Here is a 27012-nt window from a genome sequence, read left to right on the forward strand (position 1 = left end):
TTTTTTTTTTAGAAAAAAAGCATGCCTTTCAAACCTGCCAGTGGGTTTCGGGGTTCAGAGGGTATTTCAGATTAATACAAAATACAGCAAAGTTTCATGTCCCCCACCTAAGCCAGAAAAAAGAGTCTCTCCCCAGTGGTTAAAAAAATATTTGTTAGTTTTGCACCACATCCTCCCCTGTCATATATAATGTATAAAAGTTCTTTATTTGATCCATTTTACATTATCTTTTCATTATTTTTGTTTTGTTAAAGACACTTCATACAGTGATGTAAGGTAGTTACAAAGGGCCCATGTGCACACTATAGTGTCACATATACCCAGCGGCAACATACCCAGCAATCATCAATGCATGTCTGTATATGACAAAATATACCAAATAAAATGAGAAATTGTCCATTTAACTTAATAATTTTAATGGTTATTGTATAGTATATGTAGCAGCATACTTTTACTATAGGTGCAGTGGACTATTTTAGGCATATATATTTGAGGGCATATATAGCATATTGCATTGTTTTTAATTTAATGAGAATTCTTCTTTGAACACAGACATATTTCAAAAGCAGCAATCACTCATAAGATCTCATTCTTTGCCCAACACATTGTTGGAGGGCCCGCTCTCTCTGCGGGCCCCCCACCGCATGGGCCCCAGTGCAATGACACTGTCTGCACTATCTATATTTATGTCCCTGACCTCATATAAGTCTGTATTATAGGTCTCTGGGCACAAAGAGCTGCAAGTAACTTCCCTGATTGAAAATATTAATAGAAAATACTGTCAATACAGCAAATAGTTTATAACTGATTTGATTAGAAAAATTAGTATTTGAATAAGAACATGAATAATTTATTGGTATTCTGTTATGATGACAGTGTGGACATAACGACTGTCACGTCCACACTGTGCTGCTAATCCACTGCATAACAAAAAGGGTGTCCCCTGTGTCCACGCTGCTCATTGGAAGTCCGGAAACCGGAAATGACGTCGACAGCGGCCGCATCACGTTTAATTTAAAACCGGAACAAACAAAAGAAACCAAAGCAAACCGAGCAGCTGTTCAGTGTTTTCGTATATTAAGTAAGACAACATATATTTTGTGTAACACGGGATTTTTTTAGGGACCGACAAGCGAGTTTTTAGCTTCATTGCACCGCAGCCTGGGAAAAGAAATGGAAAAAAAGATGATAGCACATTAGCCAAAAATACGGATTTTATGTTTTTATTTTATTTAAAACTTATCCCTTTTAAATAGTGAACCTTTTAGTATTTTTTATGGTTTTGACTTAAAATGAAGGGCTCCTTTTTTGTTTTGTCCAGCCGGAGGAGAAGGAGGAGCAGCGGGGCGGCCGGGCTCCTCTATCCGCTGCTCGGTGCGTGTCTCTGGGCTGCGGTGGTCGGGTACAAGCCGGTGATCATAGTGCACGGTTTGTTCGACAGCTCAGGGGATTTTAAAAACTTACATCGCTTCATTAACGAGGTGAGTGGCCGGGGTAGAGAGGGAGGTTGGTTCAGTGTGGTTGTTTTGTAGAATTTGTTTTGGAGCAAAGTGTGTACATTTTGTTCTTTAGGTTTACATTATATACTGCAGGCCTTACAGCCCATAGAGAGGTATGTTATCTACAAAACGTGGACCTGCAACATGCAATACGTGCTATACATCAGTCAGCTTTTATCATGATGGTAGAGTCAGGAAATTGTCTTGCAGTGTAAATTTAACTGCAGCAATACCAGAGGAAAGTGAGTGATTAGTACTATAGTGTAGGTTCCTGCACCTAAATGTCTTATTATGTAGTTTTAAAATATAACTTGTAGTTTGCACTGTAATTTTCTGTAAATTTGTGAATGAAAATTGCCAAAAATTTTGAGCCAATCTAGACTTTTTGGACCATGAAATCTGTGTGAATAATTTTGTGTGCAGGTTTTATTCAGTTATTAAGTTGTCAGTGATAATGAAGTTCACAAAGCACAGTGAAATGTGACCTGTCCTGCTTTTCTTCTTGGATTCTCCAAACCCCTCACACACCCTTGTTACAGTTAAAGGTGGTAATCTGGTTGAATTGAGGATGTGGTAAAGTTTTTGTGGGGACTCCAGGAAAATTGGTGAGGTTAAACTGAGATCGAGTTCCTCTTTTTCGTGTCTTCTTCATTAGAAAGTTTAAAACCGAAACCAGACAAGTCATAGTTCTGGAGGGAAAGAAAATCTAAAGAGGAAATTCAGATCTCGCTTCAGTTAGTCTGTGCTCCTGTCTTCCTACTTATACGCCTAATGAATCATCAATATTTAAAGCACATCCTGATCATTAGTAGCTAAACATCCCCACAGACCTCTGATAACAGGAGGTTTGGTTTGTGTTGCTACTGTTGCTTTTAATGCTGAGGTTAGTGTGCTATTTCTTGTGGCTGTTTAAAGCTTCATGTAACAATATGAGGAGCTGCTGAAACTCAGTCTCTCTTTACAAGCCTGTAACCATCTTCTTCTTCTCTCCTGCAGTCTCATCCTGGAACAAATGTCACAGTCATCGACTTGTTTGACAGAAGTGCCAGCCTGCAGCCCATGTGGAAGCAGGTCGAGGGATTCAAGGCAGCTATTTACCCAATAATGCAAAACGCAGAGGACGGGGTCCATTTTATCTGCTACTCTCAAGGTGTGTGAGTGTGTTTGGGCCGCTGATACAGAGACATAAATGTGGTATTTGCTTAAGATTAGCAACCTTGGTATGTATGTCATTCCTGCAATAACTGACCTCAGGGTGACATTTGTATCCTGTAAATTGTAAATATTCAGCCCAGTCACCAGAATAAGATGTTGGCATTGTACATTTCTGCAAACATGGATGTTACATTTGTACATTTTAAACACCATAACATTTCTAAAGGGATGTAGTTCAGATTATATGTATACGAGATAAATTTTTCATCAAGAGGAGGGATGGTGGATTGCGTGACACCCAGGCAAGATGGCAGCCAAGCAGCAGACAGCAACGGAACACTGCTCAAGACCAAAATACAATTTCTATCTTTAACAAGATGTTAGGAAATTTAGGTTACATTTGTGTTGAGAAAACCAGGTATTTTTTTAATGCTATATCAGACAATTCCAGCTGTGTCTGTGGCGACACAACAGGGTATTTTTAAATGAAATATCAGAGCATTTCCAGCCATGTTTACGGTAACAAACCCGGATATTTCTAATGAGACATCAGGACACTTTCAGCTGTGTTTGCGGCCCAAAATAAATTGGTATTTTAGCTAGATGAAGGGGACCATTGGGAAAATTCCAGCCATTTAGTTTGTGTTTCCTAACCTTAATGAAACTGCATTGTCATGACATAAAACTGAAAATTAAAACCAAAAGAAACGTAGATTTTCAACATATCTGCCACATAACAAATGTACAGATGTTGCATATCCGTGGTTTGCAGAAACATAAAATGCCAACTTTATATTTCACTGTTTTATTTAAAAGATGGAGTTCTACAAGACTTTACTTCGTGTTTTAATGACTAGATAGAATATTTCATGACTCTTGGGATTTCTGCTTCAGTCAGGAGCTGGAAATTCCCGGCCAGCTTCTTGTAATTCAAACTGCTGAATGTTCCTGTTAGTGAAAACCAGGGGAAGAAACATGTGCTGATGAGATTGTCTTTGCCCGAGAAACATGTAAATTACTTTACCACATATATTCAGTATTTCTGTCTGGAACTTGTGATTTTTTTTTTCATTTTCATATTTTTTTAATAGATTAAAGGTAATTCTACACTGAAAATCAAACAGAAATGTATTTTCAGGAGCATGAATATGAGAAAATAATGTGTAGTCTTTACAGTGGATGCAATTACTATGATTAGAGCTGAAATAACAAGTTGATTAATTGATTAGTTACTCATAGGGAAAGTAATCAGTAACTATTTTGGTTATCTATTACTCTACTTAAATTTTTTTAAGCAAAAATGAAAATCATTTCCTCATCCCAGCGTGTGAATTGTGCGACTTTTGTGCTTTTATTTGTCTCATGTGTTAGTTAATTGAATATGTCAGTGTTTTTGACTGTTGGTCAAGCAGGTAATAAAGACGGAATTTAAAAACATTTGTTGTTGGCATTTTCACAGGTGGGCTGGTTTGCAGAGGAATCCTCTCCACTCTCCCTGACCACAACGTTGAATCCTTCATCTCTCTGTCTTCGCCTCAGGCCGGGCAATATGGAGGTGGGTTCAACTTCAAAGGCTAAACACATGATCATGTTTAAAGCACCTGTAATTAATATTTTTATAATGACAGTGTGTCAAATTACAATGTGAAAACAATCCGGCAATGCGAAAGGGGTTGCTCGTAGTAGTGAAGCTACATGTTCTCACCTGAATCTGAAGCTCCCTTCGATATAACAAATCTTTATAGTAAGCTTTTAGTATATTGTTAAGCTGTCCGGCCCACTATTCTACTGTTTTGTTTCACTCTCTACGCCACACAGACAAAGTTAGCAATGTGCTGGTGAAGATAGTTCAGCAGTTGCGGAGTCATATACTTCTCTCAGGAGTTGGTAGAGACCAAAAATAGAACTAAAGAGAGTGAATATTAGACTTATTGACGAGAGACATGTCTCCAAATGGATGATAAAGGTGCTCAATAACTACTGGATGTGTAAATAAGCAACTGTCAGCCAACAAACTAGCCATATTAACTTAAAAGGTGATGATAGGTGAGTTTCAACTTGTTCTCATTGCCCACAGGTGACCAAAAAAATCAGTTATAGCAGGTTTAACATGACTGGTTTCTTCTCTCAACTCTCAAGCTTGTTCCACATCCTGCTCTTTGTCTCTGCAGACACAGACTACCTGAGGTACCTCTTCCCACAGTTTGTGAAGTCCAATCTCTTCCACCTCTGCTACACCTCAATAGGCCAGAGGATCTCCATCTGCAACTACTGGAACGGTGAGACAAGATGTTTCCTCAAGGTTATAACAGATTGAAAAATGTTTGATGAAAGTGTTTCATATAAAAAAAGCTTTATTATAAGCTGCTTTGACACACTGGTTGTTTGTCCCTCTCCTCCTCCAGACCCCCACCACAGAGACCTGTACGTGAACAGCAGTGATTATTTGGCTCTGCTCAACAGCGAGAGACCCAATCCAAATTCAACAGGTCAGCGCATAAGTTTAATTAACCTAACTGTTAGTGGGTGTGTGTTTATCTCCATAATACAACAGTTAGTTATAAATAGGTGAGTAAAAGAAGGATGTTGTCTCCATATAAAAGGGGGCAAAAGGGCTATGATCAATATAAACTTGCCATCCTTAAGAAATGGATTTCATTACACAGTATGTCAAGCAAATGAAACCAAAAAGCAACTGGAGAACATAACTGTATTCATTTAGTAGCAGTAGTAGAAGTCATGCCAGTAAATAGCTAAGTTCTCATCATTTTTGATTTACATTTCTTTATAACAAACGTTGTTATACACAATACAGTTTCTCCTTGTGTAGCTGATCAACACTCTGGTCAGGGTTTCGTTCCAAAAAGAGACTATAAATCCATTTCGAAAGAAGTTTATTATCTGGTATTTATCAGGCATGATTTGACAGGGCTCTTATCTGTCCTGGAAAAAAGTAAAATGGCCTGTCTCTATCAGAGCTTCCTAAATCGAATATCATTGCCATCTGAAAGTCATGTTCAGGATCATAGTAACATTAAAATGATGAAGTAGTTTGAATAGGCTGCTCTCAGTTATGTTGTGAAAATGCTGTGAACAAACCCCCAAGACATGTCACATGGTAGCACATGCAGGTTGGATGGCATCTGGTTGAATCACCAGATTATGTAAGTGAAGTGCAGTGTTCAGGGTGAAGTTGTTTGGATGAGCGATTCTCAGCAAAGCTGCAGGCAGCCAGGCAATCAGTTTGGAACGCACCCTGCATAAGTACTAATAAAGTGAAGTGCTTTACATCTGCAGACATGAATTATTCTGCGATCAATTGGTCATAATTTCTAAGCATGTAAGAGACAATTTCATAGATAAGCTATAACCGTAGACTGCATGTCTTTTAAATCAGACTTCCACAGAGAGGAACATATTATTGTATGGTGCGATCTCTGCCTGTCACATCAGCTTTGTGTTCTGAAAATGTCTGGAAACCCTGGAAATGATCTTTAGAACAGAGTTGATCCCAGTGAGAAAATTCACGTTATAGCGGCACAGAGACAGACTGAGAAGTAAGAAAACAGATTTAAAAAACTATTAAAATGAAAAGAAGGAGAGTAAAATAAGACATGTTAAAAACAAATGACACTTTAGACCAAAGGTATTTGAACTGTGAGGTAAAGCCAGACTTTTTTTGTATACAGCAGGTTGTATGAATGTATTCACTGTGTTTTATGTCTTAATCTCAGAGTGGAAGAAGAACTTCCTAAAAATCAAAAAGCTGGTGCTGATCGGAGGACCAGACGATGGAGTCATCACTCCCTGGCAGTCAAGGTGAGTTTATCTGCTGTCTGATTCAGTTTATTACAAATATTTTTATGCTTATTGTCTTTTGATCAATCATCCTGCATTTTGGCACTTTGAAAGTGAAAGTCGGGTGTCATTTTGATGCATTTTGATGCATTCAAATGTTTCTAATACACTTGAGGCACACAGTTACATGAAACTGCCCCCCGTGCTAAAATGCAGCTGAAACATCAGAGTTGATTAATTTATCTGAGTATTATTCATGCACTTCTGAACCCCTGATCAAAGTCAGAACTCTACTTTGCTGAGGGATTATTTTTCCAGTTCACTTTGATTCAGTTATCAACGAAATCTTTCTCCTGGTGTCACATGACACTTTGTACGCTCAGTTCACACATTACTCCGCTGGGAAAGATTTTTATGGCTGTGTCTGATCAGATGACTCTCATGTGATGCTCACACGTTATTCTGTCTCTCTCATGGTTTCCAGTCAGTTTGGCTTTTACGACGACAACGAGACTGTCGTCGAGATGCAGCACCAGGATGTGAGTGAAAGTCACACAACAGAACAGACACACATACACAACACTCTTTACTCTTTATGATTATCATCTGTATTTAGTTTTATATTGTGTCATGTACAAGCACATGTCAACTCCTAAGACGTATTGCAAGCAAAGAACTGAAGCTTCTGTCCCAATTTGACATCTGTCATACATCTGCCATTTTATCACCACACGCTGAGTGCAAAGGCAGACGACTGTACGGCTGGTATCTCCAGCATTCGGCAACTCACACCAAAGCAATCATGTTTCATTGCTCTTTATGTGATGTTTTAAAGGCTACACTTTATAGTTAAATGTCCTTGTTGTTGTGTTTGAGGATGGTAACCTTTTTCCTATGACAGACGTTGTTTGTCAAACTTGGACAGAAGATTCAATTCTTTGTTTGCAATACATCTGAGGAGTCTATATCTCCAACACTCAGCAACTCACACCAAAACAGTCTAGTATATTGATAAATAGCACTACAGGTAAGAGGGAAAATATATATATTTTTTATTTGTGGGTGAACTGTCCCTTTAAATCTGCAGGTTTGTGTAATGTAGCTATACAAAATAAAGATTTTAACTCATGTCCATGTAAGATAAAACACAGACACTTTAAGGAGAGGAAGGAGAGCACGCTCTAAAAAAAATTCTTTCTGTTTTAGCTGTATTTAAGAGATGTTTTTGGTCTGAAGACGTTGGCGGCTCGTGGAGATCTGATCCTCTGTTCTGTTCCCGGCGTTGAACACGTGTACTGGCACTCGAATGAGACAGTGTTCCACCTGTGCATGGAGAAATGGCTGGTGTGAAACAGAACTCTTTTACAGCATAAACACACACACACACACACACACACACACACACACACACATACAGGTACACACCCTGCAGTTTTATAAGCTCTTAAAGGAATACTTCACCTTCAAAATGAACATTTTATATCAGTAACTCATCCCATTGTGGTGAATTTGTGAAGAAAACTTTGATTTTGTGGTATTTCTCAACAATGAAAAGAGAATCCACAAAAGGCAAATATTCTTAATGAATTGAATCTTCATTTACAAACTCTCACACAACTCATGCACTATAATCCAAGTCTTATTTATCCAGTCATGTGCTCAGTACTTCCCAAACACATACATCTTCCTGAATCCAAGGTAACATGCGGTGAGTCACTGATATACCAACAGGTTACATTGCGAGTGAAGTATTCCTTTAACTTCCACCATGTGAAAATCTGCCTCTACAACCACTGTAAAGTATCCTCGCAAACACTTGTGAGCGTACTCTGAATTCTGTAATCAAATGTTTTGGATTACAGTTGTTAGAAATTACTTTGTAATTGTACTTTCTGTAGATATGTTCTGTTTTTTACGCTCATCCTAGTAACCACAGTGTTACTTTAAAAAGGAATAGTTTGATATATTTGGGGAAGCACACTTATTTACTTTCTTGGAGCGTTAGCTAAGAAGACAGATACCCATCTCTCATGTCTGTATAGTGAATATGAAGCTTTAGCCAGTTAGCTTAGCTTAGCATAAAGACTGGAAACATAGGGAAATTACTGTCCAAAGGTAACAAAATCCACCTACCAGCACCTCTAAAGTAATTTACTGCCGCATGTCAGTAAAGTAGAGGGATTTGTAAAGAGAATGGTTGAAAATCAATGCAGCAGAGGTTGAGAGACACTCTGCTGTTTTCACAGGCTGATTAGTCCCTCATGACTGCGTTTGATGTGTAAAAAAAGTGGTGGAATGCCCCTTTAATTTGTATGAAAGCGTTAAAATACAGAGCCCAAATACATACAGTATATATCCGTGTGTGTGTGTGTGTGTGTGTGTGTGTGTGTGTGTGTGTGGTCACACATACCTCAAAACACCACACGACACAACAGTGCCTGAGCGACGTTCTGTCATCTTGTCTACATGTACAGAGTCACTGCCCTGCTCATCTTATGATGCAGTAATTTATATCTTTTTATTTCATTTTTAACCCTGGGGGTCATGTTTTTTTTTTTTTTTTTAGTGTGTACAGTATATTTGACCATGAATATCATGCTCATTATCATTATCATGCAGTGCTTTGATGCTTCAGTAGATTAAGCCTTAAATTTTCCCCCTCATGCCTCAGCGTTCCACGTCCCATACCGAAGTGCTACGACACACTGCCTTTAGTGATGGTGCTTAAACTAACGAGGGGTGGATGTAGAGTGGTCTGAGAGTGGCAGTGTTATATTAGTGTTTACTTGTCCACCAGACTATTGTGCGTGGCGCTCTTTACCTCCCATCGCATTTAGATATCTCAGGCATTTGAGCAACCTTCATGTTCGTCTGTCTCTGTAGGAAAAAGGGAGAGTCGGATGTTTATGTACTTTATAAATGTTTCTCAATAGTAGAAAAGGAATGGAAATATCTACTGTGTGATAGAACAAGAAGAGAATTTTAATGTATGCATTGCACAATGTTTAACCGGATCAAAAGAAGGGAAATGATGACGATTTTAACAGTTGTTAGATTTGCAGTATTACTTTAATGTTGTTGCATCCTTTGTTTCATGTATGCTCGTACAAGTTAATAACCCAACTGCATAAACTGTGGATTTAAGGGATATCCTCTCTCTGCTCAACTTTCTTGCATTAAAAACAGTAAATAAAGATATGGACAATTTTTTAAAGACTCAAACAGAAACTCCTATTTTGACTCTGTCCTACAATTTCTACAGTATTTGGTCTGCAAATGAAACTGTGTCAAATGTTGTCAATTCCTCAATAAAAGACAGTTTTGAACATCTCTTTTGTCTTGATTCATTACAATGGATAGTCGTTGTCTACTTATTAAACTAGCAACTGTAAATCAGTCTCCAAGTAAAAAGACACATCAGTACAAAAGTGGGAAAGAAGAATCATAATTCTGCATACTTCAGTTGTGATTTTCCTGTATTAATTTACCTTTTTTTTGTTTTATACGCTGCATGATTTAAATGTACTTACCACGCAATACTCTTAAAACCAAGATTTGTTTTGGTAATAAATACACATTGAGACTTTAGCTGAGTCTTTATTTTTACTTTTTCAACTTAACATTTGTTTTTGCTATGTTTGGATTGTTGTTAAAATTTTTCATTGCTACAAATTTGATTTTCAGTTATTTTAACACTTAAAATTGACAGTTATAGTTTTTCTTAGTTGCAAGTCTTTAACTTAATTAAAGGAATACTTAAAAGTAAAAAGAAATTTCAGTTATTTTATGTGTTTATAATATAATGTCAATACATATCAGTATATCATTATTTGATTTTTAAGAACTCAAATATTGGTATCAGGCTCTACTTTGTCATTTTGTTTGAACAGGTGTTACATGGCAGACACCTAATTTAGAAAACATTGTTTAGAATTAGGAAAGACTGAAAAAAAAAATCAGTAAAATAATTTATTTTCTTTTTTCTACATGGCAAAGACAGAATATATAATGCAACAACACAAAAAGAACAGAAAATTAATTTTAAGAACATAAAAACAAACTTAAGCCGCAAAATTAAAATTAAAAAAAAGATTTCTATCAACAATGTAGCCTATTATTGCCATTACGTTTTAAAACCTCTGCTTCCCTTGACCAGGCCCATGCTTCAAAAAGAAAGAAGGAAAGAAAATAAACTACAATTCCAAAGATGCCTTGCGCACCGGAAGTAACCCGCCAGCTCACCGGATATCTGCTCGCGCCGCCTCGAAAAGGCCCTTTTCCGTCTCAGAGAAGTGTGGTACAGAACGGCAGACAAAAGTGAGTGAAATATTCACATTTTACTCCCTTCGTATGTCTCCAGAAACATTATTATAGGACAATTAGAAGCGGTAACGACTCCCGTTGTCCGAGAAATAAGAGCAAAACATCTCAGTTTGGTTTTAATGCTTTATTTAAGTTGTCCTGCGAGCACAACGGCGCTGAGCGTTAGCATGTAGCTAGCTTGTTAGCACATGTGGATGCGGCATGTTGAGCAGCCACCTCGATAGATGTCACTCCCGGTACTTTATTTCACTTATATCTGCGATCTTATTGTTACTCTTGGTACGTTATAAAGGTAGAAAATTCCATCACCGGTAATTATTGTTAAATGTCGCCATTTTCAAGAGTTCGTTAGCTTGTCTGCTGACAGGTAGCTGACGTTACGTTAACTTTGGGGAAGAAGGCTTCAGCTCGGGCCCTGCTGTGAAAATGTGGCTGTTTAGATCCATGATCTGAACTAACATTTAGTCTTTACGTTATATTCAAGTGTCTGTGCAAAAAAGAAGTATTTGGGTATCGGTCTGTCTCGGTAGTGTGAATGTACCGTCGGGTAGGTTAGCACAAAAGCGGGTTTAGCTTTGCGATGAATCTGAATTAGTGTAATAAATTGTTGATTGAGATGTATATTAAACTGTCATATGATTTATTTTCCTTGGCTTGAATTGGGGCTGAGCAGTATGTAGACAGTCTGAGCTTTCTTCAGACCTGTTCTGTTATTTGCCTTTACCCATTTAGTCATCTTTTTCACATTACATCATATTATTTTTCAGAAATCTCATTGTATAAATACTTTGTGAAAGCACCAGTATTCAACCCCACAGTAGTATTTGGTCCAAAACATATTTACATTTTATATTTTTCTGTTGCCCAGCCCTTGCTTGAATTGACCTCCTGCTTTTTTTAATCCTCAGTGACTGAGTGGGAGAATGCCCCAGCTGTGGCTGAGTCCCCGGAGATCAAGCTCTTCGGCAAGTGGAACACAGATGATGTCCAGATCAGTGACATCTCCCTGCAGGTAAGCAACAGACAGTTACTGCTTGTCTGTTGAATGTCATTTTTAATTAAGTACGATTATATTTTAGCTTCTAGAAATTAGATTTTTTTCACCAATAATTGTTCTTATAAACTGCTTAATGTTATCAGCTGAAATAATTGTATGTGATGCATTAAGCGAGGCTAGAGTCACGCCTGGACACTGACCTGTTGTCCTGGTGTGCTAGAGTGCTCGCAGAGGAAAATGTCTTTGCTTATTCATTGGCTGTAGCCTGTCGTGGCCCAGTCAATCACCAACTCAGACACATTTACTCTTCACAAATGCTATGCCTCAGCGATGCTGGGTTCAAATCTGTATGATCCATGATGCTTAAATCACCTCTTTGTTCACTACAGGATTACATTGCTGTCAAAGAGAAATACGCCAAGTACCTGCCACACTCTGGAGGACGTTATGCCGCCAAGCGTTTCCGTAAGGCCCAGTGCCCCATTGTGGAGCGTCTGACCAACTCCATGATGATGCACGGCCGCAACAACGGCAAGAAACTGATGACCGTGCGCATCGTCAAGCATGCCTTCGAGATCATCCACCTGCTGACTGGAGAGGTATGTACCACTGACTTTCACAACAACTGTTGCTCGTTTGGTGTGACTGCTCAGTGTGTGAAGTATGAGTAAGACAGTCAGCAAAAGATCAAGGTGTTTGGAAGGCAGCATTCAAATCTAAGCTATAGGAGAGGGTGACCTTTGATACATGATAAACAGTTTCCAGCGGACACTATGAGACAGGTTTTCATTGTTTTTAATCCTGGTCTTTACACAGTGATGAAGAGTAAAATACAAATAGGCTGTTAATTATGTCACAGGCACTGTTAAAATGACCAAATACAAGAAGTATAATTGATTGAAATTTCTCAACTATTTTAAATTTTGCCCCACAGAATCCCCTCCAGGTCTTGGTGAACGCCATCATCAACAGCGGACCCCGTGAGGACTCCACCCGTATCGGTCGTGCTGGTACCGTCAGGAGGCAGGCTGTCGACGTGTCACCCCTCCGCAGAGTCAACCAGGTAACCACGCTCATTTACATCAAAATTGTTTTCTTATGGTTTTTGATTCAGTATGTAGCATTACAGCAACATAACATCAGATAAAATGAGGTGTTGTACATTCACATATCTGGCAAATACGCTGTTTGTTAGTGCAAGTGTGAGAATTCGGGAAAAACTGAATTATCTTGATGTTAGTGCAGTAAACATCAGCCAAATGATGACCTCTACATTTCATTGATTGGAGCTGACATGTCAGGAGCTTCACAGTATAATACATGTGAGGAAAGCTAGGAAGTGTTTTTGATGAGTTCTTTCACACAGGACAAAAATATTATGCAGTGAGAAAGCAGGGTAATTTTTTTTTTTCGCTTTCGCACTGTGAATAAACACATCTACCAATCACACTGCATCTATATCTGAGGATTTTAAGACACAGTCTCTGTAGACTGAACCAATACAGCCAACTTTTACTTCTTTCACCCTTAACAAAGGCAGCGCATTCCGCTTCTTCCTTTCCTACTTTTCACAATAAAAGCCCCTAGACATATACACTGTGTAACTGGTTACCAGAGGGAACTTAAATTCACTCATAGATCGTTTCGCTAAAATGAAAACTCAATAAAATAGCATACAGTGGCAGAACCTTCAAATTTTAAAAGGCATTGCATCAATTGATCTAAAAATAAGGTCTTAATTGGTGTTGAAACGTCTGTCACCCTCTCGAGTCTTAAAAATGCTAAGACATGGAAAATAGGACATAATAAATTTTTTTTTTCAGATGTTGCATTGTAAAATGTCAATAATTGGTAACTTAAAAAAAAAATTATATATATATATATCCCATGTCTTAATGTAACCAAGTCATTTTTATGTTACAATAAATATTTAGGCAAAATTGTCCCTTACCCCAAAACCACTCAGGTTGGATATGTTTTTCTTCAATTTAGGTTCGTGTAAAATTGTTTTTTGATTTCGTCCCGAGTGGCGTTGAGTCTTTAACCCAACTAGCCTTAAGCTGTAGGAACCCTGCTCAGACTATACAGCAACTTACTGCCAGATGCTCGCTGGGTCAGTAGGATCACGCTAGCAATCACAAATTCCCGTCACTGCCTGCGAATGTTACGCATGAAAACCTTGTATTGAACAAATGTTGTAATTGTTGTTAATCTACATCACTGCTGGTATAAATGGTTTGGATGCTAAATATTTGCAGGTGAGTATTTTGCACTGTCATGCCTTTATTTGTCATACACCCCGGTGTGTGAAGTCCTGTATTCTCATTGGCTGTACTGATTTTGTATTTGATGCATTAAGCGAGGCTAGAGTCACGCCTGGATACTACCCATTGTTCTGGTGTGCTAGAGTGCTCGTAGAAGAAAATGTCTTTGCTTATTCATTGGCTGTAGTCTGTTGTGACCCAGCCAATCACCATCTCAGACACATTACACTACCCACCAGTGTTAGTTCCACCAAAGTTAATTTGTCAGCCACTAATGTCCTGCTCGCTCTCTCTCATCTGGTAGGCCATCTGGCTGCTGTGCACAGGAGCAAGAGAAGCTGCTTTCAGGAACATCAAGACCATCGCCGAGTGCCTGGCTGATGAGCTGATCAATGCAGCTAAGGTATCAGTTTATCCACTTATAGCATGATCATTATCCTCCAATGTGCAGTGTAGAATGACTTGCAGATAACTCAAGCCTTCTGATACTGAAGTATTGAATGTTAGGAGATAAGGTGTTGAGAAACACAATGTAATTATGATCCACTGTATTTTGCTGTGAAATAAGTTTATGTATATTAAACTAAATTTCTCCTCCTTGCAGGGATCATCTAACTCTTACGCCATCAAGAAGAAGGACGAGTTGGAGAGAGTTGCCAAGTCCAACCGTTAAACATCTTTGCTTTCTATCAAAACAAATAAATTTGAAGAAATTTCTGATGTCGTGACACCTTTTTCCTTCTCATGCACTTCTATACATAGTTGTACAGTGAACAGATGAAAGAATTACACACGTTTCTGGATTTAAGTTGTCACTTGAATTTTATTGGCATCACTACACTTGCTACAAATTCACACATAAGAAAGCTAAAAGTTATTTTAAAAACTCTGCATTTCTATTCTTAGCAGCTACATGTCCTGGAATTAAAACTTGTCAGTATAGTGACTTAAAGAGTAGTGAAACAGATACCAACCTGTTGTATTGTGGACAGAAGAGATGTACATTGTCATCAATCTGCAAACATGAATTTGAGTACCACAGGATATCTGCAAGTCTTCAAAAACACTGAATTCACTTTCCTTAAGTGGTATCCAAAAGTTTTTTTCTGCAGCTTGCTGTAAGCAGTAATGTTAGTTACAAAAGGCGGAGTTTGCAAGAGGGGAACACCAGAAATTTGTTAAGCACAGACAGCAGAGTGTGAGGAGTTACTGGCTAAATTTGACAGTGTATTCTATTAAAACTGCTGACTCCACCTTTACATGAATCAGTCAATTCAATATGCTACATGTCCAGGTGACATAAATTACATATAAGACTGCCAGGAAGTAGTAAAAATTTAAAATTATTGGCCATATCAATACTGGTTTTTCTTTACACTTGAAACATTATAAAACACTTCACCTGCAAAATTAGCATTTGTATATTAATTACTTGCCAAGTGTTACCTTGAATCAGTGAAGAAATTTACACTGAATGAAGAATCCAAAAAGGGGAAAATAATTCAAGAATAATTCAAGTCTTAGTTATCCAGTCATAGATATACTCAGTACTTCCCAAACATTTAAAACACTTTTGATTACAACTAGCACACCCTACTAGCTACCAACATCCTACGAGTGCACACATGTATGAGCTCACTTGAAACAGCCTTCAAACCCATGCATGAGACTTCTCCAATTAAAGCGTTCTATTGAAAATGAATGTGTTTGGGAAGTACTGAGCACACAACTGGATAGACTTGGATTATACTGCACGAGTTGTGTAAGAGTTAACAGATGTTTTGATGTATTCACCTTTTCTGGATTCTCCGTTCACCATAGAGACATGAGAAAAAGTGTTCTTTACAAATTCAGTGCAACACAAGCGAGTAATCGATAACACAATGATCATTCTGTGGGTGAAGTATTCTTTCAAATTGCATTCTGTGGTATTAAAACAGCTTAAAAATCTTGACTTTGGTACCAACATTGTCTCTTTTTCACATTTCTACCAGTTTCAGTCAAAGTGATCTGTCAGCTCAGTGGCTATCTGCAGAAACTGGAAAAGTCGTCATAAGTTTAACAGTGAGAAACTACAGTTTGAATTTAGTGGTTTCATGGACGGTTATTTCTGAAGTCTGATGCATTCACTTGAGAAACCTTTTTTGCTACTTTCTGAATTTAAAAATAAAAGAAAAATATTTTTAAAAAAACTTTTAATGGAAAGAAATTCTGCTGTCATTTTTAAAACAGAGCAGTTATTTTCTCAGGTGAATGCATCACACTTCCCCAAGTTGTTTGAGTTGTGTGTGGATATCAGTGTGCTACACTGTTCGTTCAGCAGGGGGGGCAGCGGTGCCAACAATCAGCTACATTAAGTCAGTTAACAGATGTTACCAGTTGGATCATTTTCTCATACAGATGCTGTGAGTCAGTGATTTTCCTTAGAAATAAATACACAAAAAAAATCTTAATTTGTGGAAAGTGTATCTGCGATGTGGTCACTGTTCACCCCGCCATGAGCACGTGCAGGTAAACCCCTGCGGTGTGTTTTCAGAAATACGTGTGCTTTCTGTTGATGAGGAGGCAGAGCGAGGACAGAGATGCTCCCAGTTTGGCGGCCTCACTGCAGGCTGTCGGCAGGAGGGTGTAGTCCTGGAGCTTCTGGAAAGCCTGCAGGGAGAACGGAGGGAACAACTTACTCATCCAGACAGACGTGACTGGATACACTCACAGGAAAGAAGTTCTTGGCCAATAAGAGATGGAATGAGACTTTAGTGACTGTTAATGTTGACTGGATATTACTGATTATCTCTTTTCTTTGACTTCTAAAATGTAAAATGTCAGGTTTGGAACTTCCTCTACACAAATGGGTTTAATGCATCAAATAAATAATTATTAACCCACTAGGTTCACACACTGCCCAGTAAATAGTAGTGTGGTGTGCAGTGTGTGTGCAGTGGTGGAAGTACATTTACCCAACTGCTGTACTTGTGAGGTACTTGTACTTGAGTGTTTCCTATTCATGGAGCTTTATACTCCTATTTCACTACATTTGTGAGGGAAATATTGTACTTTTTACTAGAATACAAATATTTGATGGTTTACAGATTTACATTTTTTTAACATATTAAACACAAGGAGTTTATAAAATATGTTGGTGTTACAAATTAAACGTCTGTACTAAGTTTTTCATTGCCTAAGGCTGGAGCAAGCTGTCATTGGGTGTATTCTCGAGAAAAAAGCCACCGCCTGCTTTATGATTAAGTGTGGAAACCTCACAGGGACAGTTCACACCCAAATCAAAAATACATATTTTTCCTCTTACCTGTAGTGCTATTTTTCAATCTACATTGTTTTGGTGTGAGTTACCGAGTGTTATCGAGCGAGATGTATGTCTTTTCTCAAAAATAATGAACTAGATGGCACTCAGCTTGTGGTGCTCAAAGCACCAAAAAATGCATTTGAAAAACTCAACAGCAATGTCTCTTCCCAGAAATCATGACCCGGTTACTCAAGCTAATTCACAGACCTTGTTGTGAGCAGTATCATGGAGGAACTATTTTCTTTCTGTCAAACTACACCCACCAGCTGTATAACTGTGCAAAAGTAAACATGCATCTACTGCTAGCTCACCTAGCACCACTGAGCTAGCTAACATTTCAGCTCAGCCGAGGAGGACACCATTAATGTTTACATCTTGTGCTGTCATGACTATGAGCCTCTTATCGATGAGTAGATGCACGCTTCCTTCTCTATAGTGATACGGTTGCTAGGTGTAGTTCAGTAGAAAGAAAATAGTTCCTACATGAAACTGCTCACAAGAAGGTCTGTGGATTATCTTGAGTAACCTGCTGTTGAGTTTTCAAAAGTATTTTTTGGCGCTTTGAGCACCACAAGCTGAGTGCCATCTTGTTCCATTATATTGGAGAGAAGGCAGACATCTCTACGGCCGATATCTCCAAAAACTCAGCAACTCACACCACAACAATCATGTTTTATTGGTCTTTATATGATGTTTTAAAGGCTACACTTTTTACTTAAATGTCCTTGTTGTGTTTGAGGAAGTTTACCTTTTTGTATGACGGAAACAGTGCAGAAGGAAGCGTGCATCTACTCATCGATAGGAGGCTTATGGAGCACCATAGCTGGGTGCCATCTAGTTCTATTATTTTTGAGAGAAGGCAGAAATCTCTACGGCCAAAAGTACTCTATAATTCACTGACTGATAAATAGCACTACAGGTAGGAAGAAATATATGTATTTTTGATTTTGAGGCGAACCTTCCTTTTAAAAAGGTATTAAAGGCTAAAAAAAGCTTGCGACTTGCAAAGCTACTTTAATTTATTTTTTTATTTTATGTCAAATCAGCATTATCTCAGTGATAACAAAAGCCTGCCTGTCAAAAGCCTGTCAGCCAGAAAAATAGACAGACAAAAACTGTTCAGTTGAACTGATTACTATGAAATAACAGATTTAAATTAAGTTGGTAACGTTGCTACTTGTAGTGACGCTACTGCCCAACACTACGTATCTCAGCCCTAGTCAAAGTTATGGAAGCCCATTTTCAACATTGTGATGAAAAAAAAAAAAAAAAGATCTAGTGAGTCATTATAACAAAACTTTCTCAAAATAATGCGTTACTATTATTGTCATTATTAAGATATTAAGTCAATATTTTGAGTCGTTTTTCCTTATGTCTGAGGTGTTAAGTCATTTTCAGATATTAAATTAATATTTTAAGAAGTTCCTCATTATTTTGTGATACTAACTCATTATTTTAAGTACTTTGCTCATTATTATTTTTTTAATATACTTTATTAATCCCCCTGAAATTCAATTTTTTCACTCTGTTGTCATTAACATACAGGTCTGAAAGACACACACATGCACATGCAACAGGACCTATACATGCACAAAGTGGAGAGATGTCAGAGTGAGGGGGCTGCCTTGATCAGGCGCCCCGAGCGGTTGGGGGGTTTGGTGCCTTGCTCAAGGGCACCTCGGCCGTGCCCAGGAGGTGAACTGGCACCTCTCCAGCCACCAGTCCAAGCTCCATATTTGGTCCGGACGGGGACTCGAACTGGCAACCCTCCGATTCCCAACCCAAGTCCCTATGGACTGAGCTACTGCCACCCCATGTAATGACAGGATCTTGCAAACAAAAGTCACCTTTCAACTCACTATTCTGAGACAAACAAACAACAAGCAACCCCTGAGTGCACACAATTTTCAGGATATCTCAACGCTTGTCCTCCCACCTACTCACATTTTTAACAGGTCAACAATGAACGACAACGCCGCGAGTGAGATAGAGAGGTTTCACTTCATTTCAGATCTTGGGTCACAAGAGGCAACAGTCACAGCAGTGCTTAGTTTTTTTTTCATGTAAGCTTTTCATTTTAATATTTCTGCTCGGATTTCTGTTCTGCTTTGCATCAGTTACAGAGAGTTACAACGTAGATGTGCATCACAGGAAAAAGTCCTTCTGGGCTCTTCTCGGTCCTCATATTCATAGTCCAGGGGCCTACTGCAGTCTCTGTTTCTTCTTATCAATAATTCATTAAATAAAAGTCAGAAATAACTCAGTGCTGACCTACAACATTTTAATACAGCTTGACAAGTGGACTTCCTGGAGCTGAAGCAAAAGGGAACAGAAAGAAGTGGCTCCTGACTTCATTTAAGGGACAATCCACCCATTTTGCACATGCAGATAAGTTTACTTGATGTGGTAAGCACTACTCAGTCTGTGAAAACAGATGTATAAAGTCTTCTGTGGCTCTGAAGGAGCTTTCTAAAAAATAGCCCTGATGTTGTCACGGATATTTTGGATTGGAGACTTCAAATCTTTTTAGTCTATTTTGAGTTTGACAGATGTGGATGTTTTCAAGACAGAGAGGGGGAAAATAAAAAGACGTTGAGTTGCATTTTGGAACCGTAGGATCCAGTGTTTTTAGGAGCTCATAGGGATAGTTTAGATTAAGACAGTTTAAAACTGCTCGAGGCAGCTGTAGACCAGCAACTCCTGTGTTCTGCAAGGTAAAATTACTGTTTTTCTCAATGGAGTCTAGCTTTGAGGAAAGCAATATAAAGGCCCGATGCACCAAACTGACTTGAAAGAACTAGTGCCCCCCTCTGCTTCACCTGACGTCACCTTGTCTTGGCTGAAAGTTGCACAAGAACACACCACAAAGACTACAGCCGACAGCCAACCAGCATGGACATAAACTATCCCGAAACATTTCTGCTGAAGAGCTCAATGCATAAAGAAAAATAACCTTGCCTTATGCAACAAGTTTGTTTTGATCTCACTCCCTCCTGACTTTAGCTGTTGTTTACTTTCCTCACTTCAGTTTCTCGACTCATGCACTGAGCCGAACTGTGAAGTGACTGGCAGTTCAGCTAATGAATGACAGCGGAGCAGTCATTAACAGACTGCTCCACCATCAGCAATGGCAATTCAACATGCTGAATCAGCCAAAAAACAGCCAACGGAGGCTGATTAGTGGCAACTGTGAAAGACACACCACATCGACTAGGGTGACAGATGCTCACTGATGGCCCAACATTAACTGACAGATGATCGCCGGCTTGGTGTGTCGGGGCCTTACTGACTTCTGTTCTTTGACAGAGAGAGCTGTCTGCAGTGAGTGAAGGTGGTGATAATATTCTGAATGTAGTGTATGCTTTTTTTTGGTGGCTAAAATACGTTTTTCTGCTGCCCTCGTCCACAGGGACACGTTGACCACCATCTATTGTAGGTAATACACTGATTATGGATAAGTACCTCACACAACCTTGGTTCAAAAAGTCCAAACTATCCTTTTAGCCTAAATTACAGACTTAAATTCAGGATATGTCAACCTCTGCAGCTTGTTCTTTTTACTCATCTATCTCTTCCCAGATTTATGGTAGCACAATATTAAATTGCCAAAGACAACATAAAACAATGCTGCCATCATCCTTTAATTTAACAAATCTGAGTGTCTTTTTGATGAAGCAGGCCTGCAATAAAAAATCTAAATCCTCAGCTGTACTCACAGAGACACTGTCAGGACATTCCTCTGCAGGCCGGTGGAGCAGGAAGTTGAGTTTGGACGGCCCTTTGATGTAGATGCAGTTTGCTGCGGATTCCTCTGGAACAGTGAGAACTTCATAGTGGTGATCAGTCAGCTGCTCCATCATCTGGAGACAAACACGCAGGCATACTTAATGTCACTGTGCACCACCCTGACTCACACACACACACACACACACACACACACACACACACACACACACACGCATATTGCAACAGACCGCTCCCAGCATTACACACAGACTCAAAGGCAGTATCAGTGCTATTATTATTATGACCTCAGCAGTTAGGAAATGAGAGACATGTGCAGTTTATTAGGACAGAGAGAAGGGAAACACTGACACTATGTATGATAGATAATAACGTCAGTATTGACTGTTAAGAGATCTTGAAGCATGTGTGTACACTTTAAAATGACATATTAATTTGAGGTTAAAGGAATAATGTGACATTTTGGTAAACACAAGCAGCAACCTCCAGGGCTGAAAAATGAAGCCAACGCACACGTGCCAAAAACTGCAGTTCCTTGAATGGCCACTTGAGGCTGGCTCCAGAAGCCAGTCAATCCCCATGGACCCTCATGCTAAAATGCCCAACTTCACAGCAGAAATAAACATGTTTACAGCCTGGGACAAAAACAGCTTTGGCCTCTATGGCTAATTTCAACATTCATGATAAACTGTGCAGGGGTGAATTTTTACATAACTCACTCGTTTACATTTTATTAGGCGTAAAGTTACACATAGTTAAGGATGGGCTGCTTTGAGTGACAGGATGTCTGCCAGTAGCATCTTCTCAGTCAGATCCACCCATTGCTCCTCCACAGCACCAGCCTCTCGCCTAAATATGGTCACTTCTGGCTCCAAAAAACCAACATGGCGATGGCCAAAATGCCGAACTCAAGGCTTTAAATCAGAAGTCCACATCACAGTAGCTACGTCCATTATTTATACAGTCTATGGGGAAACACCGTTAATCGTGATTGGTGTCAATCATCTCATCTCACTCTCAGTAGAAAAATTACTATGAGCATCTTCTGCAAAATGCCAATCTATTCCTTTAAAGATATTTAAAGTATTTTATATTTTTTAACACCAACACACACATACAGAAACATGACTTACCCGCAGTGTCTTTTTGGCCCCGTCACTGTTGCTGATGATGATGGTATCTGGACCTCCCATGGAGCAGATGTTTCTCAGTCGGGCTCCGCCACAGACGGGGACGGTGGACACAGCAAAGTCCTGAACAGATGGATGTTGAAAAGGTTTATTCACACACATTGTTCCTCCAAGTTTCTTTCACAACAAACAAAGCGTCCTCCAGTTGTGTGGTAAGAGACCTTTTTCACAGCAGACATTCTGTCATAGCAGGAAAAACACAAGTGTTACTAATAACCTGGCTAATAACTTGTGAGTCGACACAAAGCAGCCTGCTGTGTGATTCTAAAGTTTCCTGTGAAGGATCAGAGGCAGTCATGCAATCGCCATTTCTTGGTCTGACTCGTCCTGTAATACAGCTTAGCACAGTAAATCATGAGGATGACACGAGAAACATAATTTAAGGGTATACTAAACAGGAAGTTTCAGTATTGCCAGCTGAAGTAAAACCCAACCCCAGATTCACTCTCATTTTGGGATGAGCTTTGTTTGTTTGCCGTTTTGCCTTGTTATCTTTGGCATTTTTTCAGCATTGTGTCCGTGATTTCCTTTGCTTCCTCTTGGATGCTTGCTGCTCACGGTCTGGCACCTGGTCACTATCTTTTCCTGTTACAAAGTTTTAGATATGAAAATGGTTGTTTTTAAACATACTTTAGCTTCCACAGTATATGATGATTGTGTCCATCTTCGACACCTGCTGTACGATAACAGCCTCCAAAAACAGTGATTTTTTCTATGCTTTTATTAATTTGTCAATAGTTTTGAAGGTATATGGTCATGAACCAAACCGTTAGATAAATTAAAAGTCTGACTTGATGAAATTTCCAATTGTTGTTAAAATACTGCACTCAAAACTACAAATATTAACCTCATAGTGGTGCTAGAGAAAAAGACACAGGGTTACCAAAATCAGCAGGATTCATCCTCTGTATCAAATCTCAGAGTCAATCCAATAACCAGAGCTGCCATCCCTGGCTAAAAATACAAAGCTATGCATCAACACTGTGTAACACACACTTGTAATACTGTAATTTTATGAATGAAAACTGAAGAATGTGCAAAATGCTTCTGTAACAATTATGAAACATGATACAGACGATGTAAATGCTCTGCTGGTCTTCCTCTCTCATCCACCACATGATCCCACCCATCTGCACTAATTCATACCAGACACACACGACACAACAGGAGATGCTAGATGCTAAATGTGTGTGTGTGTTTGTGTGCGTGCGTGTGTAGCAGAAGTGTGTAAAACGTAATTAAGATAAGTGGCATAATCAATACTAATGTATGGGTCGTGTCGAGCCTGGGGGGCTCACTGTGTGGCCTCCATTATTTGGCCAATAGAACGGCCTCATTCATCACTGTTTACAGACTATAATTCCCCAAATGCAACACAGCAAACGGCCACCTGCTCACTTTGGCAGCTGGATTTGTTTCCTGACAAGCATCTTGGCACTGAGATAGTCTTTGTTGCACTGGCTGAAAACTCTGCTGGTTACATTATTTATTGGAATGGAGGAGATTTCAGATAAGTGTCTCTGAAATAAATCATCCTGATTTAACACCCTTTATCACATATAGATGCTCGCATTCTTGACAGAAGGCTCAAAGCAAAAACAGTTTGAGAAAGTACTCTTGTCTGCTTCACACAGAGCTTCAGTCATTGCTACATCTCCTCTCCATGCCTCCTACCCTGAAAGTGTCTGCCAGCACTTCTGCCCCTCTGTGGGTGGTGTGGGACGAGATGCCGACAAAGAACTCCCTCCCCGTGAAGAGGACGTCGCTGCCCTCCAGCGTGGCCCCTCCGGAGTCCCCCTCCTCGCCCCCCATCTCCACCACAGTCAGGTTCAGCTCTGACACCACCCTCCTGACTGCCTCCACCTGGAGAGATGAAGAGTAAAGAGAAGGAAGCAGAGAAAGCAATACATTAATATATGTTACTCTGGATGAACATAATTTTTCATGTAATTCTATTACTGTTAGTATTTTCTATCTATTTATATTTTCATTATCATTTCAGTGCACTCAAGTAACCTTCTGTAACCTCTTCGTAATCATTTCCAACAAGTTTCCTTGAAAAAAAAAAAAAAGGTAAAATAAATAGATAGTCTGGCACAGGAAGTTAGATGAGCATGTACGAATGTGAAATTTGTTCCTCATATAAGAATTAAGGTTCCAGTAACATATGAACAACGAAAACGGAAATTCTTATTTTGTCTACAGTTAGGACTAAATTACACTGTTCTTCCCACTGAAATTGCTAGGATAATGTCAGGATATTACAGAACTGTAAAGCAAAGCGTTGAAGCCACCTTTCCTTACTTCCTAACCACCTTACTGCATACCTTTTAACTTTTGTGGCTGCATCTTACACAGTTGTGAAGCTATTATTTTGACAAAATCTTTCCACAGACAGACAGAATACTCAAAACTACTTCCATGGTAGTTCTTGTCACAATAGGTGTCTCCAGGAGCATGTTTTGCCATAATCACACACACACACACACACACACACATACATACACACATACATACACACACACAAAGACTCAAGGAGAAAACAATACTAGTCCTACTGTCATGGCTGGTGACATCCCTGATATAAGTCACTTCAGCTGCCAAAAAGCATTAATTGCTTTACAAAATCCAGGCTAAAGACAAACAATAAAAGAGTCTACTCTCAAGTCTCAGATGTTTGAGTTTCTTTAAGGCAACTGAATGCACCAAAAAGTCACAACTACGATCTCTTGGAACATGTGACAGAAATAAAAAATAAAATACTAATGGCAACTAAATTTTTATCAGTAAGTATTTGCTGCAAGTTCATTCTTATACCAAACTGATATGAACTGAAACAAAAGCCTACTACATGCTGTCCTTTACAATAACAGAGCAGGATTAAGTGCAGAGGATTAGGGTGCAGAAAGTCCAGAACTAATGCCATTTTTCTTCGTGTTACCTCGCTGCGTCTCTGCTGTTTGAAGGGCCTGGTGATGAGCGCCGTGTCTCCCTGGATGACTGCCACATCCTCTATCCTCCAGCTCTCTGGCAGCTCAGGGTCAGGGGGGATCTCGATCAGCTGCAGGCCCACCTTCTGCCTCAGGGCTCCTGTCAGGCAACCAAACTGACGCTGAGCTTTGGCCAGGTCCACCGAGGTCTCCCCGTTCTCACGACTGTCTCCTGCTGCCTTTCCAAAGGTCTCTGGGATGCCCCGCACCACGGCGTGGGTGAAGCGGCCATATGGGCACATGTTTGCCATGATTTCAATAAACTGATAATAACCGTCTGTCTATAAAAAGTGGTAGCAAGTGTGATAAAAAGATGTGTGTAGGCAACTTTTTTTTTACAGTCTTGTTTTGAAAAAGCACTGTTAAACTCTCTCAGGTTGGATCAGCAGGTCCAGGAGGAACGTGGAGAGCATCTTCATCCCTCTCTCCCAACAGCTACTCCTCCATCTGCAGATGCCAGGAAGTGGAAGAAGACGATCCCAGCCTGAAACAGAAAGAGGTGGACACATTAACAAGGCTGGATACAAAGCAACAAATGTCTGCATCCCATCTCATGTGGGATGTGAAACATTTCAGGGCCACAAAGGAGGTATGAGAGGCAAATATCTGCAGCATTATTCTGGAAAATTAAATGAATCCTTGCACTAAGGAACTGCACTGATGCAAATTGTGACTTTGCAAACGACATATTATCACCAGTGAAGGTTTCAAGGGCAGCTGAAATAACACACTGATAGCGCAGCTGAAAGTGGACAGAAAGGAGCGTTGTCCAAGGTTAGATTATAAGGAAACATTATTCAATAGCCCTGCAATATGCTGCAAAGCCTTTCCCATGTTTGGGCAGTGGGTGAGATTTAGGACAATTGCCCTTTCATCATCTTCCCTGTAACTCACAGCGGTCGCCCACTGTGAGGCTGCAGAAAGGGACTTCCACACAGGATGTTTCTTAAATCTGCTTCATAACTTATGCAACAAGTGCCTGTCTTTGATATCCATTACATTTGGTTATAAGGGCAGCACACAGAGCATTTTAAGAGTGCAGGTTTATGCTATCAAATCACTGTTAAAGTGCTTAGATGAAGTATTGTGTGTGCACACTGATAGCTTGTGGAAGAACAGTATATTCCTGATATAATCTGCAATATTTAACACACTCTTTTCTGCTCTGACAGTGCAACAACACTCAGTCTGTCTGACTGCGCAGCCCCGAGTTATCCAGCTGCAACAATAACTATGAACCACAGCCATAAACAGAACAAAACATCTTGGCTGCAGGAGTGCACCGCCCAGCAGTTCACTGCTCTTTCCCAAATACTTCAGATGATGTTCCTCATCTTTGTAACGGGGAAACTATCACCAACACTCACACAAGTTGCGCAAATAACAAATATAAATGTAGACTTGTATGTTACCTCTTTAGTTTGTGTCGCAGCTCCCACTCTCGGCCACGTTTCCCTCTGTTTGCTTTAATTTCCAAACCGACCCAGTTCCCGTTATTCTCCCGTTGTCTCTCTCTGCCGGCCAACAAGTCCTGTCAACGCAGCGACTGTGTATATGGGTATTTCCGGTTAGGTATTTCAAAATAAGACGGCTACATAGGGTTAGATGTGGGCTGAGACAGCTTTGCGTTGACCTCTGTGACAAACCAAGTAAGAATTAATTATATTCTTAAGGAATATGATGTTTAAGATGTTAACAGAGTAAGGAAAAGATACTGTAAAACTTCAATTAGTAGACCGGGCTGTTAT

At 39.5% G+C, this 27012-nt stretch overlaps 3 protein-coding genes and 2 non-coding genes across 5 annotated transcripts; 4 read left to right on the top strand and 1 right to left on the bottom strand.

The window, feature by feature from the left end:
• Positions 1-1153: 1153 nt before the first annotated feature.
• ppt2b (palmitoyl-protein thioesterase 2b) lies at positions 1154-8248 on the top strand. Its single transcript, XM_033636229.2, has 8 exons — positions 1154-1481; positions 2496-2649; positions 4114-4209; positions 4826-4933; positions 5060-5143; positions 6389-6473; positions 6937-6991; positions 7659-8248. Exons 1-8 carry the CDS (start codon positions 1293-1295, stop codon positions 7800-7802), a joined length of 915 nt encoding a protein of 304 aa, XP_033492120.1. The 5' UTR covers positions 1154-1292; the 3' UTR covers positions 7803-8248.
• Positions 8249-10657: 2409 nt separating this feature from the next.
• rps5 (ribosomal protein S5) lies at positions 10658-14753 on the top strand. Its single transcript, XM_033637313.2, has 6 exons — positions 10658-10769; positions 11684-11787; positions 12162-12371; positions 12707-12835; positions 14341-14439; positions 14641-14753. Coding segments are annotated over exons 1-6 (612 nt in total). The 5' UTR covers positions 10658-10768; the 3' UTR covers positions 14710-14753.
• Positions 11942-12075, top strand: LOC117264239 (small nucleolar RNA SNORA3/SNORA45 family). Its single transcript, XR_004502277.2, has one exon. It is a non-coding gene; the product is annotated as a small nucleolar RNA SNORA3/SNORA45 family (small nucleolar RNA).
• LOC117264220 (small nucleolar RNA SNORA3/SNORA45 family) lies at positions 14130-14262 on the top strand. Its single transcript, XR_004502259.1, has one exon. It is a non-coding gene; the product is annotated as a small nucleolar RNA SNORA3/SNORA45 family (small nucleolar RNA).
• Positions 14754-14844: 91 nt separating the features above from the next.
• On the bottom strand, positions 14845-26804 carry ddah2 (DDAH family member 2, ADMA-independent). Its single transcript, XM_033637312.2, has 6 exons — positions 26677-26804; positions 25216-25748; positions 23949-24137; positions 22218-22337; positions 21057-21200; positions 14845-16688 (listed from the first exon to the last, which is right to left on the bottom strand). The coding sequence occupies exons 2-6, from the start codon at positions 25513-25515 to the stop codon at positions 16569-16571; spliced, it is 873 nt and encodes a 290-aa protein (XP_033493203.1). The 5' UTR covers positions 25516-25748; positions 26677-26804; the 3' UTR covers positions 14845-16568.
• Positions 26805-27012: the final 208 nt, after the last annotated feature.

Source organism: Epinephelus lanceolatus, chromosome 16, assembly GCF_041903045.1.
Source record: "Epinephelus lanceolatus isolate andai-2023 chromosome 16, ASM4190304v1, whole genome shotgun sequence".
Lineage (NCBI taxonomy): Eukaryota > Metazoa > Chordata > Actinopteri > Perciformes > Serranidae > Epinephelus > Epinephelus lanceolatus.